The 16,050-nt window shown below is 55.0% G+C and overlaps 1 protein-coding gene across 10 annotated transcripts; it reads left to right on the top strand.

The window, feature by feature from the left end:
• Positions 1-16: 16 nt before the first annotated feature.
• Positions 17-14,654, top strand: KLHDC8A (kelch domain containing 8A). 10 transcript variants are annotated; one of them, XM_037410375.1, is made up of 9 exons: positions 17-1,265; positions 2,281-2,343; positions 4,308-4,492; positions 8,875-8,939; positions 9,091-9,523; positions 11,094-11,258; positions 12,537-12,752; positions 13,137-13,238; positions 13,447-13,640. In XM_037410375.1, exons 5-9 carry the CDS (start codon positions 9,148-9,150, stop codon positions 13,638-13,640), a joined length of 1,053 nt encoding a protein of 350 aa, XP_037266272.1. In that variant the 5' UTR covers positions 17-1,265; positions 2,281-2,343; positions 4,308-4,492; positions 8,875-8,939; positions 9,091-9,147. The 10 variants fall into 10 exon arrangements, with proteins under 10 accessions (XP_037266272.1, XP_037266271.1, XP_037266270.1 ...); XM_037410372.1 differs by lacking the exon at positions 17-1,265 and adding an exon at positions 3,487-3,584 and having other exon boundaries at positions 1,516-2,343; XM_037410374.1 differs by lacking the exon at positions 2,281-2,343.
• Positions 14,655-16,050: the final 1,396 nt, after the last annotated feature.

Raw genomic sequence — 16,050 nt, 5'->3', positions numbered from 1 at the left:
CTTCTGCAAGCCAGGGCTCAGCCTGACACCTCCTCTGGGGACTGTCACTGGTCGGAGCTGCAGGGACAAGAGTGTTGGAGGCACGAGTCCCTCTGACATGGAAACGGAAGCCTCTTCCAGCTCTGGAAGCTGCAGCTTCGAAGGCTGTTGGGTGCTGGAGCACCTGATGCTGCTGCACGGGGACCAGCCGTGCCCCGAGTCATGCTGAGCCGGTGGTCACAGCTGTGTGAGCACAGTGCCGAAAGGAGAAGGCATCCCTGGGGGTGTCAAGGATGTTCAGAGTTCAGGGGGGTCCTGAAGGATTAGAAACATCTGCAAGCGCATCTCTGGGGAGGAGCTCTGAGGCTCGATGGAAGATGTGTTGAAAGGATCTTTCTCTTTTGCTTAGAAATGTTTTTTCGGCAAAGTTATTCTGCAACACTTTTAGAAGAGTGGAGAAGTGGGTCAGGGAAGTGAAAGCCCAGCATGAGCAGCGGGCTGGGAAATGGGACCCCAAAGGGTGCTACATCCCACCGCTGTCTCTGCAGCCTCCGAGCGAGGTGAGCAGAAGCTCTGGGGCTGCTGCTGCCTGAGCTGCCCCGCTGCGTCCTTGTTTTCCACACGGTGAGTGCCCGTGGGGTGCGTGTCCATCCGATGCCCACACCAGCGCTGGGCTTTTCTCTCCCTGAGCAGTGTGGGGTCCCCCAGCTCCCAGCCGTGACCGGGACCCAGCTTGGGGCAGCCCCCCAGCCCTTCCCTCTGCCTCCTCCCTGGGGCAGCTCCCGCTTTTTAGCTGTAACTCCCTTCTTTTTTCTCATCAATCTGTTTTGTTTTTGCAGGCAGGGAGAGCCCCCGTTAGGGAACACCCTGTGCGAGCCTGGGGAGCCATAAAAGGCTGAAGTATGGGTCTTGTAACGCAGTGTGTACACACACGCACGCACGCACACCCCTGCCTGCCAGCACCGAGGAAAAGACCAGATGGGGAAACACTCTCCCTCTTAATTGTCCTACATATTCGGGAGGGTGAAGATTAGGGCTGCTGGATTTATGCTGATTTTTTTTTTTTTTCTCTCCTCGCATCCCTCCCACGCAGCCCTCCCAACCCTGGCTGCTCCCAGTGCTGCTCGCATCCCCCTCGGCAGTGCTGCGGGGTGCAGGGAGGGACGGAGGGAGCAGGGGAGGAGGGGGATGCTTGGTGGGCACCGAGGATTTGGGTGTTGAAGTGGAAGAGTGTTTGGAGCAGAGAGCCATGCTCCACCTGGACTCAGCACGGTTTCCCAGGAGCTGTGAGTACATCTGAGCTTCCCGAGCCATCCTGGCAGGAGGGAGGGAGTTTCTTGATGGAGGTCAGTGGGTTATGCCTGGGGGGGGGGAGGGGGGGCGATGCTTTGGAGGATGCTTTGGAGGAGGACGGCTTTCTCCTGCTGTCAGGCCAGGCTTTTAATAAGCAACCAGAAACAAAGCTTTGAGTTTGTGTTTCCCCCAAAAGAAGTGGGTTAAGGAGGGGGGTGGGGTGTTCCTTTTTTTTTTTTTTTTTTTTTCATTCCTTTTTACTCCCCCAGTAGTCCCTAAATCCCGTTTTTTCAGCCTTTCTCCCAGAGCAGGCCCCGGCAGCTGAGGCAGCCGACAGTGATGGGGGTGTGCCATGAGCTACCCCCAGCTGAGGTCTGGCCCGAGCTCTTTACATTCCCTCCGGAGGGATGCAGCCTAAATACAGAGTAACAGGACCTTTATAAACATAACCAGCGAGGCTGCAGGGCTGGAAAAAGACCTTCTGTGTTTGACCTGTGCAAGAGAAGCTGTTTGTGCAGAGCAGAGGCAGCCTTTGGGGGCAAGGGAGGAGATGCAGGATGCTGGTGGGAATTGGACCAGGGAAGGGGTGCGCTTCAGTCTCGCAGGTGGGTTTTCTCTTCCCTTGATGGAATTATAACTCTCTCCCTTGAGACAGACTGTGGTGTGAACAAATCTTGCCTTGTTCTTCTGATTCTTCAGCCCACCCGGGGACAAAAGGATGGTCTGGGCTCTTTCCCTGTGCTAATGAGTGCCAAAAAAAGAAACTGCTTTTGTCCCTGTCCTGTAGCCTGCTAAAGCTCCTGGCATCCTTCTGATGCACGATTGCCGTGCCGTAAGCCATGGAATATTTCTTTCCACGACCTCTCTGCCTTCCTCCTATTAGCAACTGCAGGAAATTGCTTTTGGCATGATGAGGCTGGAAATGATCTCAAGGGACTGGTAATGGGGGGACGGGGTGAAGCTGGGGAGGAGGTCACATCGGTCGCAGCCTGCTGTCTTCGCCTTCAGACTGCACCTCCTTATGTCTGCAAAGAGGGATGCTCAGAACAGAAGAAATGAAACAAGCTGCTTGTGAGTGCTGCTGCTTTTTCTTTGTTTGGTACAATTAATTCTCTTATAATTGCAATGTTTTTTCTCTTTCCTTTTGCCAGCTGGGTAATTTGCAGGGAACTAGTGGATTTTTTTGTTGTTGTTTTTTTTTCTGGGTAGCTGTTACTATGGCAAGGAAACTTGATTCAGTGTGAAGAGAGGTCAGAAATACCAGACTGAACATTTCATGCATGTTCTGTTTAAAGCCTCAGCTGCCAGGGTTTGAACAAGGGGAGAAGTAAAGGCACCAGAGTCCCTGGTTTTCAGAGGTGATTTTTAAAAAGCCTTGTCTGTTTAAAAGTTGGAGTAATTTCAAAACCAAGACTTTGGTATTATATGACCTTGTGGGTGAGGACTGTCTATGGAAAGGCTGTCTGTAGCTTGCTCTGAGGGTCACCAAGAAGCAGTGTTAGGCTGGGTCACGTAGCACCCTGCTGCAGGTGACCACAGCAGCTCTTGGTTTTGCAGGTCCCTGCAGGAGAGCGGGCGTTTGGGATGGGAGCTCAGGCTTCTCCTGTGCTGGGGGGGTTACAAAGGTGCCAGACTCTTCCAAAGACCCTGGTTCTGCTCAGAACCATGAATAAGCGGTGAGGATTTGAGAAAAGCCTGTGGGGGTGCTGAGCAATCTGGACTACTATATGATGGGGTTCTGGGCTCCTCTGAAAAATCTTTGGGTAGCAGAGAAATCAGCCTTATCCCTGGGAGAGGGATTTATGGCTCCCTTCAGAGTGCTGAGAGGGGGGAAAATATGGACTTAGAGCCTCCTGGAACATCTGCCCCTGTGAATGTTGTGATTCTTGTTGGCTGTGTCTTCACTGGAATAAGGAAGAAATAAATTCCCTGATTTACAGCAGGGATTGGTATCTGAGCCCACAGGGCCTCTTTGTACTGTGCTAACGTTTATCTGAGAGTGGAAAAGGTGGCTGCACCATGACATTTATACATATCTAGAAGGAAAAGCAGCTCACTTCAATTATAGTGATTAATGGGGAGGTTTGGGTGCTGCTTCCACAGCTGAAACTTTTTCAAGGTGTTGTTTGAGATGCCCTGTATCCTGCTAACTTCCAGTGCAGGTGAAAACAGCATAAAGAAAATTATCACCGTGTTTCCCCTCCTTTCTCATAGAAAATTATCACCCCGTTTCCCCTCCTTTCTCATCACTTGCTGAAAATCCTTGATTCTGGCCGATATAGGATGTGACACCAGGGCAGCTCCAGCTGCAAGTGGTTACCGTTGTTGGGGTTTTGAGGAGGGGCAGGTGGGTGGGGGGTCCCAGCTCTACCAGCAGCTTCCCTGTGTGGGTGACCTGAGCACCCAGCCCAGCAGGGAGCTTCAGCTCAACTCCCAGCAGAGCAGGTATGAGGGTCCCCGGCGAGCATCCTGTGCATGGTGTGCTTGGGCCCTGTGCACAGCATCCTGCGCATCCCACAGCTGGCACCTCTCGCCTTCTCCATCCCTGCTCCTGGGAGCAGGCGAGCAACGGTGGGTGGTCTGGGAGCAGAAACGCTGAGCCACAGGGGACTGATGCTTCCCAGGGGCTGGTCCCTTCTCCAAACCAGGCATTGGATCCTGAGCCTGAAGCAGCACCGGGAAAGCACCCGAGTGCTGGTGTAACTTGGAATTGCGCAGGGAGGAGAGCCAGGAGCAGGCAGGCAGGGCAGAGCTGGACTGTGCCTGGCACCCTTGGCAGCAGGTGAAATTCCTGGGGATCTCCTTTCTGTGTCCCCCCCAGCCTTGTACCGTGACTGCTCTTCGGGACAGCAAGGGCCTCCCTGCACCGAATCCCTTTTAACTGTCTTCAAGCCTGTGCTGTGTCATCTCTCCCTGCTCTTACTCAATAGAGTACAAGGCAGCCAAGACAGAGCTGAAATGAAGCTGCTCACTCCTGCCTGGTGCTGAGGAGCAGGAGCTGTGATTTCTTCTCTGTTTTTGTGTGCTATTTCCAGCATGTTGTTGCCCCTGTTCCTGCCTCTCCTGTGACGCCCGTCCTCAGAGCAGTGGGAACCGTCACCGCTCTGGCTAGCGATGCTGGCTGGATGTCGGGCTGCTTTCAGCTCAGCTTTGCAGCCCTTTCCTTGTGTTGGCTGGCACTTGGCAGGACTGCCCCGTGCTTATCTGGTGGGACATTTAGGTGAGTACAAGAGCTTTTTCTCCCAAGGTGGTGGTTTCTCTAATAGGCTTCTCTGTCAGGCTGGTGGCTGGCTGCATCTCTGTCTTAACCTGCTCCTGGTGACAGCAAGGGACATATGGGCGTCTGGCAACTGGCAGACAATCCGGGGAGCGGTGATGTTCTGGGAGCGCAGCTCCTGGTGGGGCTGTGGCAGGCATCCTGGGTCTGACCCATCCCCAGATCCGCTGATGGGAATCTGGGATCATGCTACTGAAGTCAGCGAAGCTGTGGGTCACTGGGTACGGCTCAGGTGAAGTTGTGGTGGGATGCCAGGAAAAAGCATGGTGGTCTCCTGGATCTTTGTGGTGCCCCTGAGGTGAGGGTTTGGGCGGGTGATGCTCTGCAAGGCACAGCCGGGATCCTTTGCTGGGGCTGCAGAAATGCTGGAGGCTTGTTGGGGTCAGTTGGACAAACATGATACAGCATCGGTTCGCACGGAGTTGTATCTGCCTCGGGCTGAGTGAGGATTAGGGGTCTCTCCCTGTTTCTAGCCCTGTCCCCCTCCCTGGAGTGAGTGTGTAAGTGTGGCTGGGAGTACACTGATGTCTCAGGGTGGATATCTTCAGCATGAGTATTGAAATGAGGAATTTGGGAGTATCTCCGTGGCTTTTCATCTTCTGGGGCCTTTTTGCATTTCCTTTAATTCGGAGAGGTGTAAATAGGACCCCTTTTCACTCCGCTTGTGCGATGCGATATTGAGGGTCGTGCATCAGCTTGAAGAACACCCTGATGGCTGAAGGGTGGAGGTTTTGCCTCCGGCGGGGTTGTGTGCTGACCCTCTGCAGCTGAGGGAATTCCAGAATTCCAACCTGGAGTGGCAAAACTTCTAAATCCTGGAGAGAGGTGAGAAAGGAAGGAGAGGGAAAGCAGCCACAGTCCGCAGCACCAAGCGCTGAGATCTCTCTCCCTGTTCAGCCCGTCTATCACTTCAACACCCACCAGCACATATCTCTTATAAATCACAAATCGTTGCAGGTAATAAATGCCACTAAACCAGGGGCTCTTTAAAATGAGCCCGATGTAACCTGTGAGGTGAGGAATGGCCTCTCCTTGGAGGGAGCACCTGGGTGCTGCAACACAGGGAGCTCACCCAGGGGTCCTGCTCTCCCACCTGAGCCCTGTCACCCTGCCGGTGGGTGCTGCAGGGCTCTCCCTGCCCAGCTGTGCTCCACAGCCTCTTGGCAAAGCCCCTCGGGGTGTGTGTGTGGGTGCTGAGCTGTTGAAACAAGGGTTTCTCTCCTGCAGGAGTCAGAGCTGGGCACCAGAGTGGGCTCAGCACCGTGCCTGCCATCTCCTCCGATAGCAAAGCAATTACCATGCATTTCGATTTTAATGTAGCCGTTGAAGAAAAAAATGTTAATGCTTCCAATTTGTGTGGTATAATTAAGTGATAATTCCCTCTGCCTGGGAGGAGAGCGTGGCTGCAGCGCACGGGGGTGTTGGGTCAGCACATTTTGGCAGCTCCCAGCTCCTACGGTGCAGTGCTGGCATTGCTTCCCGCTGAGATCCAGGTGATGCTGGAGAGGCAGAGACAAAGGGTGTGGGTACAGTGCTTCAGACTGACCTTGATTTTCTTTAAAGAGCATGAAAGAGAAGAATAGCAAGTTATTTGTATGCTAAGGCAGCTGAATTGATGCAGAGCCTTGTGTTGCTGCTGCTGCTGCGTGGTGGCTCTCTGGACCACAGCTGGGCTGAATTTGCAGGTCTTTGCCTGTTCTCATGAAGGACCTGCCCAGCACTCCACAGAAATACGCAGCCATCTCCAAGTGCTTTGAATAGCACTGTGTGCTGGTATGTTGAAAAAGAAATTTATTTTAGACAATTATGCTTCAGTTTTGGATAGCCTTAATGACAGCCGAGAAACTGTCTGGCACCAGCCGTGAGTTTCTGCTTCTGTCAGACATTTGAGTGATGCTGATTGTGTCTCATCTGCGTTTTTTCATTGAAGAAATGGAGGCACAGGGCAGGAAAATTACTTCTCGGAGGTCAGGATGCAAATTTGTCATGCTCCTGGAAATAGGAGCTGGCTCTGCTTTTCTAATTTGCTGGCCCGTGCTGAACTTGTCATGGTAGTGCATGAAATTCGCCTGGAAAGGGAATAAACTATTCATGAAAGGAATAGTCCAGAGATGCTTAAACTGCCAAGACAAACCCACCTGAGCTGGTCGGGTGGCGGGTGGTGATGCACATCGGATGACAAGGCGTTGAAGGGAAGGGAGACCAACAGCTGGTGAGCAGGTCTGCTGCTTGTCCCTTTCTCCTCTGCTGCTGGGAAGAGGCACAGTGTGGCTTGACTTGCTGCTGCTTTTCATCATTGCTTTTGTGTTCCTTTGTACCGGGGATGTGCGCATGTGCCTGTGCTGGGTCCTGCTGCTGGAGGGTTACAGCCCAAGGAGCATCCATGAGTTTATGAACCACGTTCTTTATGCAATAACTGATGTTTAGCTGACTACTGAAATGTATTTGGGAGAATAAGTTAAAAATAAACAGCCCTGTTTGAATTGATCAGTTCCCGTGCCAGCTCAGATTTACATGAAGAGACTTTTGATGGTGCTCAATCCAGCTGTTGGGGACCTGTTTCACTGATGCTTTTCCATCAGCCTCCTCTAATTCACACTTTCAGAGGAGATGTAGGAACTAACATGACCATGGAAACGGATCTTCCCTTCAGATGGGCCCTGCAGGCTCAGCCCCGAGGCAGAGATGAGGAGTTTGTGGGGATGCTGCACTGTAGCTGTCTGAGATAACCGCAAACACCCTGGCTCTGGTCCAAGGGCCACCTCTGTCTCCCTGCTTACCCGACAGGCATGAATTTACAGAAGCAATAACGTGGTGTGCCGCATGCAGGATGAGTCTGGGGTACAGCAGCAACAGCCCGTGTGGATCTGCCCTGCGAGCAGCCTGGTGCATCCCAGGGCTTCTCCCCTTCCAGGGGGATCTGCCTCATTGCCTCACGCTGTGGTCCCCGGAAAGCATCAGGATACCCACTCGGATGATGAAGGCGCTGTAGGTGGCTGTTGCTAAGCTACAGGCTGTCTGCTCTGGCTGTCAGAGGGCTCCCAGAGCTGAAGGGCTGTGGTCAGACCTGGGGAGTAAGCACTGTGGCAGGGCAAGGCGGTGGGGTTCAGGGTGGAGATGACCTGTTCATGGGTCAGGGAGTTTTGCAAAGCCCACTTGTTTTCTCTCTGCTCCAGATGAAGCAGCAGGAAACAAGTCTGGTTCTCCTTTTTGGGAGAAGGGAGTCCATCCCCTTAAGAAACCCAAGGGCCGTACTAGTTGGTTGCTTTATTTGTGCTTGGGTGTCTTAGGAGAGAGAAAGTTGGCTCTTTGCATCCCATCCCACATCCCCACTGCTGTATCAGAAGAAAAAACACCCCCAAGCAGCGAGTGGGCTGAGGCACTGGCCCTGGGCTGGCTGTCAGCCAGGGGGCAGGGATGTGGGTCCAGGAGCAGAGCCCTGCTCTGCTGCCAGGGAAGCTCTTTACCAGGGGCTCGGTGGGACCTCAGCACCCACAGGGAAAAGTCTCAGGCGTCTGTGCATGGGGAAAAGAAGGAATGATGCTGTCCTAGACCAGAGCGGCGCTCGGCCAGGAGTTTGCCTTCTTTGGGTTTTCTTGGCAACTGCTCACTCTGCCCTACAGTCCTGCCTCCGAAGGCTTGTGCAGGCAGCATGTGCTGGGAGAGGCTGCGTCTGCAAGGGCACAGATAAATCTTATTTTGTTTTAAGGGCAATTGTTAAACAACTCCAGTTACACAGTGCAGGTGAGGTTGCTCAGTGTGAAACGCACCTTATTCCATGCTGGGTGAGCGAGCAAGCCCCTGCCTTTGTTCCTTTCTGTTTGTCCTCTCTCTGTCCTCCTGCGCTAATTAATCTCATCTGCGTGCTTAAAGGCCTTTCCGAGAGAAGGAATGAAAAAAGACCGTGGGTTTCCAGCAAGAGCTTGTGCCTCTCCCTGCTGGGCTGGATCCCTTACAGCTCCGCAGATGCTCTCTGGATCCCTTACAGCTCCGCAGTGTGGGGCTGGAGAGGGAGTGCTGGCTTTCGCCTTCCCCAGCCGGGGATTCCTGGGGCAGGTTCTCCCCAGGTTCTGCCTGAGGACGTACACAGGGGTCAGGAGGAATAATCAGGTCAGAGAAGGAGGATGCAAGGAAAAGTTCTCCAGCAGGCAGGAGGACAGCCAGGGAAGTGAGCAGACAGCTTGCAGCCTCCTCAGTTTGAATGTCGCTTGGGGGCGGGGATGCTCAGGAAACAGGATAACAAACTGACTCCAACCTCTCTTGCCTTTTTTTTTTTTTTTTTTTTTTCTCTCCTTCCTCCCTCTTTTGTTTTGTTTTATTTTTAGGATCAGTCTTGGCGTGAGCTTGAAGCAGATCTGGAACTGCAGGATTAATGGAGACGCAATGAGAGGTACCGGTCACTGATGCTCTGTGTCAGGGGGTGGCAGAGGGGATGGGGGATGCTCAGCTCCCTGCCCTGCATCCTGAAGGGGCAGGGTGGGTGTTTGCACTTCGTGTTTCTCCCTTATTTTTCCCTGGCACTTCCCTGCTCTGTTTTGCAGCATAGCCAGCCCCCTCCCTTGGGCCGGGACCGATGCTGCCTCGCCGCAGCAGCCACCATGGAGGTAGCTAATACCAAAGATTTCCAGTGGAAAACCCTCGCCCCGCTCCCAAGCAGCAGGGTCTACTCGACACTGGTGGAAGCCGGCGGGCAGGTGTTTGCCATCGGGGGCTGCGATGACAACGGTGTCCCCATGGACTGCTTCGAGGTCTACTCCCCCGAGGCTGACCAGTGGACCTCGCTGCCGGCCATGCCCACGGCCCGAGCAGGGGTGGCCGTGGTCACCTTGGGCAAGAGGATCATGGTGATAGGAGGGGTTGGAGTGAATCAGATGCCGCTGAAGATAGTGGAGATGTACAACATAGATGAGGGCAAGTGGAAGAAGAGGAACTCGCTGAGAGAGGCAGCCATGGGCATCTCGGTGACTGCAAAAGGCAAGGAGGGTTCCGTCCCTGCTGTGCCCTCCCAGGGCAGGGTGGGATGGTGGTGGGGTGGGCAGGGTTAGCATCGGCTGATGCATCAGGCACAGAAGCTCTCTGGGCAATGGCACACTGTTACATTGTTCTCCAAAACCTTTTCTGGGCTTCTAGAAGTATTTGTCATATCCCACCTGCTAAAGATGACTCTTCTGTAGGCATCCAGTTAAACTCAGGGGTTGCCCAGTACCATCAGCCCTGCAGCTGTGAGAGCAGTGGCTGTGCTGGCACCTGGGGGTATTTCAGACAGGCCCAAGCTCCAAGGTCTCAAATAAAACCTCTCCATGGTTTTGTAGTAAATTCTGGTCTTTGTGTGCTGCAGATCCTGGAAAAATAGGAACAGTGCTGCTGGCCGAGTGCAGCCAGGCTGGGAGGACGTGGCTGAGCTGCAGAGCCAGGGTGAAGGTCTCAGAGCCACGGAATAGCTTTGATTTGAAGAGACATCTCTGGTCCAAACCCGGAACTGGCCAGAAGAAAGTCAGCTTCATGGTGGTGGGGTCAAACCATCGTACAAGGAGGGGAAGCAGCTGGCCTCGTGGGGGGCTCCTGTGTAGCTCCCTCTGAAAGCTTAACCACTGCCTTGAACAGGGCTTGTTAAACGGCTGCAAGGCTCTGCCTTATCAGCCCATCTCATTTTTTAATTTCTAAGCAGAGACACGGAGCATTGATTTCCTTTAGCATGCTCTCCCGTGCTTTGAAAAGCCTGAGGCTGGGAGTTGTGTTCCCAAGCAGCGTGCCTGAGGTCGGCCAGCTTTCCGCCGTGCCCGGGATTACGAATCTAATCTCCAGGCAGCTTCTTTGAAAGCTGCTTGGTTTGTTTGCTTAAGTGGGTTTAAAAGCTACCATCAAGGAATGCTTAAAAATAATATTTACCATCTTGGAGATGATTTTTCTCTCTGAGTATAAGCTTGCTTGACTGATATGGCAGGGTCAGTTTGGTGTGAGAGGCCGGGAACAGAAATAGCTGCCCAAATCCTTGCAGTGCGCAGGCTGGGCTCTGCTTTTCCAGCTGCTTTGTAAGGCTGCCCACAAAGGGCAAGGCTGCTGTCGCTGCTCTCCTGAATCTTGTCTGTGAAGTGCTTGTTGAAGGAGATAACGTGGGTGCTGTGCAGGTGGGACTCCGTTTTGGAGAGCCAGGTTTGCTGATAGCCAGAGGTTGGATGTGGCTGCTAGGGATTTGGTGAGGAACAAGTAGCCTCAGTGCCTTGGCTCTGGGTCCTCCGGTCTGGGTGGCAGAGCTGCCATCCTGTGCCAGACCTCGGCGGGGCAAAGCAGGAGCTGAGCTGAGGAGCAGCAGCCGCTGATGGGGGAGAGCATCAGCATTCCTGCAGGGACCAGAAGGATGCTGCGTTCCCCTCTGCCCTGGGGATGGGAGCTCGGGACATGCACAGGGCCTGGGCAGGAGCGAACAATTCTGGTCCACACCATATGATGGCACGTGCCTTTTTGCAAGGGGCTATTTCTGATGCTTTCCTATAATAACGTGGGATTATTTTATTTTTTTCCCCCTCTTCTTGGCCCTCTCCAGACTACAGAGTCTATGCGGCTGGTGGGATGGGTTCTGACCTGCGGCCGCACAACTACCTGCAGCACTACGACATGCTCAAGGACATCTGGGTGTCACTGGCAGCCATGCCCACACCCAGGTACGCTGCCACATCCTTCCTGCGAGGCACCAAGATCTACGTGCTGGGTAAGAAGCGGTCCTGCCTCCTCCTACTCTTCCTTGGGCAGCAGCTCCTTTGATCTGAGCACTTAGAAACCTCCCTGGAAGAGTCTTTTGGGAAAGCTCTTCTCCATCACTGCCTGCTTTCTCACGCATTCAGAACCACCAGGCTTGCAGCTGTAGGTTTTGAGTGGGGCTAGCGCTGGGTTTGGATTCACAGCTCCCGAGCCAGCACCCACGAGAGCCCCTTGCACCCTTGAATGCCCCCAGAGCTCGCAGGTCCCAGTGACCTCCCCTGTCCCAGGCCCATCCATGGCTGCTGGCAGCTGAGGGTCCAGCTGATCTGTGCCACCTCAATTTGCAGTCCTGCAACTGCGCTAACAGCCCTTGCCCTCAACTAGTGAGTAAAAATACTTCCATGTGTTTTATATCGGCAGAGTACCCTGCAGCTTCACAAAGGGTCTGCCTTTGGCAGAGGAAAGACCTGTTGTAGCTGGGAAACACTGGACTAAGCCTTTTGCAGGGGACTATTTTCGTAAGTTTCACTTTATGGAAAGGGTAACTAAGGCAGGGAAATGCTGCCGTTCACTTGTCGCCAAGTGGCATATCAGGATCAAACCACAGAAGTCCCGATGGCTCGAACGGCCAGACAGCCCTGGCTTTCTTTAGGGGTTACCAGAAAAGACTCTTTGATCTATTTTGCAGTTTGCTTGCTGCTGGCAAACAGTTTGTGGGCCCAATAGCGAGCACAGGCTCTGCCTTCAAAGGCACGCTGAGAGCATCTGAGCTGAGAATAGCTGTATTCATCTGCGTCTGAGGGGTGGGAGAATAATGCGCATCTTTGGTGGCGGTGGCAGCAGCTGCTCTGGCTCTCCTGCTCCATCAGGAGCTTGGCAGCCAGGCCAGGGCTTGCTGGGTTGCACTGGCACTGAACTCATCTGAATTGCAAAGGCTCCCTGAGCGCTGATCCCTGCTCTGCTGTGAATTTGTCTTGATTTAATCGGTGCATACTAAACACCTTCCTGTGCCAGCGACCTGCTGCTGCCGGTGTGGAGGGGTGTGATGCGCTGAAAAATGAAGCGTTTCCATGCCATGAACCTGCAGTTGAAGGAGAGGGTGTGCAAGAGTGAGGAGTTACCTGGCTCAGCAGCCTCTCCCACAGGTGACTTGAGACCTGAGGACATCATAGGGGCTAGCAGCTCTCTTGCTCCCAGCTTGCTCCAGGAGGCTCCTCTGGTTCCTGCTGCCATTGGCTTTGCGCTACGAGCCAAGCTGACCCTTTCCTTTCCATCTCCCCTGCCCCAGGTGGAAGGCAATCCAAGTACGCTGTCAACGCCTTCGAGGTCTTTGACACGGAGACCAGATCGTGGACCAAGTTTCCCAACATCCCCAACAAAAGGGCCTTCTCCAGCTTCGTGCCCACAGAAGACAAACTCTTCAGTCTGGGGGGCCTGCGGCAGGGACGGCTCTACCGGCAGCCCAAGTTCATGAGGACTGTGGACATGTTTGACATGGAACAAGGTGGGGGCCATCCCAGCTCTGTCCTGTACAGAGGAGCAGGGTGGGTGGCACATAAGGCTGGGCTTTGGGGCTTTGCAGAATGCAGAGCTCTCATCTGCTGAGTCCTGGGACTGCTGGTGCCTTGAGCTCCGCCACGAGGAAAGCCTGCAGTCAGGGTTAACAAGCCAAGGCAGCAGACCGTGGTCCTGAGGCAGCTGGGTTCAGCAGGTCCCTCCCGACGTGGTGGTGGGGAAGCTGGCCCCTGTGTCATTTTTTGTTTTGGGGTTTTGTTACCCCAAGGCACAGCAGCAAAACTGCACTTCCACAAGCAAGTAGGTCAGAGAGGCGGGTGGTTTCCCAGGGGTGGATGCTCCTGTAATACCCAGTCTGTCCTGTCCCTCCCAGGTGGCTGGATGAAGATGGAGCGTTCCCTCTACCTGAAGAAAAGGCGAGCAGACTTTGTGGCTGGCTACCTGAAAGGCAGAGTTGTCGTGGCTGGGGGACTAGGTGAGGCACTGGGGATGGTGGTAACGCTTTAAAAGCATATGTGAGTCGCGTGTTATCATTACAGAGAGGAGAGATGCTGGCCTGAGGGAGCAGGGAAAACAGACCCCAGAGTGGGATGGGGTCCAGAGCACAGACACTGTCCCACAGCAGACAAGGGATGCTTGCCGGTGCTTCCTGGGTGACCTACTGCCTCAATTTGTGCTTGCAGGAAACCAGCCGACCGTTCTGGAGTCCACAGAAGCCTTCCACCCCGAGAAAAACAAGTGGGAGAGCCTGCCCCCCATGCCCACCCCGCGCTGCGCCTGCTCCAGCATCGTGGTGCGCAACTGCCTGCTGGCCATCGGTGGGGTGAGCCAGGGCCTGAGCAGTGCCGTGGAGGCCCTCTGCCTCTCCGATTCCTAGCTGGCTGCTGCCGGCGGAGGACCCTGCAGCAGTGGTGGTGGTGCTGGGCAGGTCCTGGCAGCGCTGAGGCTGGTGAGCACCACCCAGACTGCCCTGGCAGCTCGGCTCTGCTTTGGAGCCTGCAGCCACAGGGCTGCTGTTCCTCTCCATCCCAGGCACTGCTGGTCCAGCCCCATGGAGGGAAGAGCACTTTGGCCAGGGGTCCCCTCTGGTGGTCTTCAGTGCTCTGTGGGGAAACCCAGATGAAGGAACTGCTCGCAGCGCTGGTGTGCCTTGTCTCCTGCCAGCTGGAAGGACGCTGGAGACTGGGGCATGGGCAGTGTCTTCCTGCCACCGTCCTGACCCACTACCAAAGGCGGCATGTTCAGAGGTGTTAGGGGTATCCCCACAGGTCGGTGGTAGCTCAGGGAGAACCGGTGTGGTGTTGCCCTCTTAGAGCGTCCTGGGATCTGTGCGTGCTTCCCTGCGTGGATCCTCTTGGCTTGCAACAAGGGAAACTCCTAGCGTGCAGCCAGATTCAGGGGATTGTTCTTCTGCCTTCATAGCAAGGCTTTTCCTGCCAACCTGTAGCATCTGCCTGTCGCTTTGGCAGAAGCTGGAGTGAGGGGCTCCTGGTGCTCCTGGGAGGGATGAATGCCCAAGGGACTGTTTTGGTTAGAGGGAAGACCTCACTTTTGGCACAGGACTAGCACAGATACTGCCTTTGCTGGGTTTCATGTGGGGATGGCCTCAACCTACAATGTTCCAACCTGGGTTTTAGCTCCTTTTGATGATTTAGGATCTCCTGGTCAGCCCTGGGAGAGAGGAGCAGAACTGAACTCTGGTTCTGGGGGCTGGCTTTGACCGTGGCTTTGCTGGCAGTGAAGCCAGAAGCCCCTGGCTGTTGCCCCCTCTCTGGTTTTGCTCTTGCCGGGCAGTTGCCGGGAGGGATGACCGAGCTGTCGGGTTACAATTCCAGCTTGTAGCAGCTGCACCATTAAAAGCTCTTTTCGGCAAAACCCTTGGAGCAGCCCAGCTACGCACTTCTGGGGGTTGTGATGGCGTGAAAATACGGGATCCAGACTGAAAACGGGGAGCGGGGGGACCGCGGTGATGCGTGCCCCATCCCTTGTTCCTTCCCGAGGTGGCACATCCCCCTTTCCAGCGGTGCCCGGCGGGGAGGGGGTGGCGGCCGCCGGGGGCTCGGCCGTGCCGGGCGCTGCGGAGCACCGGGGCCACCGTGCGGCGGCCGCGGCAACGGCAGGGGCGGCCCGGGGGGGCGGGGGTCGCTGCGGCCCCGGGATGCCCCAGGCGAGCAGTGACCGGCCCCACCGGCTGCATCTGCCCCGGTGGGAGCCGGCCGGTGCCCTCCGGCCCCTCGGTGCTGGGGGGGTCGCGGGTGGCTGCTTTGGAGCGCAGCCCTGTCAGCTCCCCGGTCCCCTCTCTCTGATCTCCAAATGCTGCGGAGCTCAGATGAAAGGGGAAAAGCACCAACTCTGCCACCACCAACCCGCTCGCTAATGATTTACATCCCACCTGCTTGTCTCTGGCTGCGTATGTTGGCAGAACAGCGCCTGTCCCCATCCCCTGTCATGTTCCCATCTGTGGCCCTGGTGCTTTGCTGGGTTTTTTTTGCATCGTGTTTTGGAAGGTTGTAGAAATGCAAAGAGCAAACGGCAGAAAGGAGCTCTACCCCGATGCAGATACACAGCTCCGGCCAGGGTGGTGGAGCAGGTCACAGCAGTGCTGGGTTGTGCTTTAGGCCCCTGGTGAGGAGCACGGAGCCCAGTGGGGACGATCTTGACATGGTGCCACTGGGGAGGGCTCCAGGGTGAGAAGTGCTGGGGGGTGAGGCTGCAGGGATGGTGAGCGGGGCACTGGGGCCAGGCGTTTCTGTCTAATGGCATCCCTGGGTGATTAAAGGTCTGGTGGGTCTAGCAGAGCCGAGGGAAGGTGCTAAGAGCATCCCTCTCTGCGCGTGCAGCCCTGGGGGTGCTGCCTCCTGACCCCAGAAGGCTCATAAAACATCCCTTTGAACTGTAAAAATTTGAGGAGGATGGCGGAGGCTTGGAGGGAAAGGGGGAGCCTTCCCTTCTAGAAGAAACCCCGTGTCTCCTGGCACAGCAGATCTCCATTTCAGCTGCCTCCGCGCAGCCGAGAGTCTCTAGCAATTAATGAAGTGTTTTCCTTTGTCCTTAAGGAACCTTTCCCACACACAGCACAGCCTGCTGCTCCTCTGCTCTTGCTTTCTCATTAGCCCTGAGCCCTGCTTATTGCGGCGAGGCCGCGCTGGTCATGGCTTAGGGTTTGGTGCCACTGTGCTGGCTTTGTTAAGCTGGAGCAAGGGGAGGAGGAATCCGCTCCTTTTGTCTGGCTGCAGCACAGCTGGAGGCTGATCCTTTGCTTTCTCCCTCCAGAAAGGCTGAAGAGA

This window comes from Falco rusticolus, chromosome 17 (assembly GCF_015220075.1).
Source record: "Falco rusticolus isolate bFalRus1 chromosome 17, bFalRus1.pri, whole genome shotgun sequence".
In the NCBI taxonomy this organism is placed as follows: domain Eukaryota; kingdom Metazoa; phylum Chordata; class Aves; order Falconiformes; family Falconidae; genus Falco; species Falco rusticolus.
This window is presented reverse-complemented; position numbering and strand designations above follow the sequence as displayed.

Excerpts from the sequence above, each read along its gene's own strand:
- KLHDC8A (XM_037410379.1), top strand. The coding sequence starts at position 9,148 with ATGGAGGTAGCTAATACCAAAGATTTCCAGTGGAAAACCCTCGCCCCG. Across the intron at positions 9,524-11,093 it reads CATCTCGGTGACTGCAAAAG|ACTACAGAGTCTATGCGGCT; the intron begins GCAAGGAGGGTT and ends GGCCCTCTCCAG. Across the intron at positions 12,753-13,136 it reads CATGTTTGACATGGAACAAG|GTGGCTGGATGAAGATGGAG; the intron begins GTGGGGGCCATC and ends TGTCCCTCCCAG.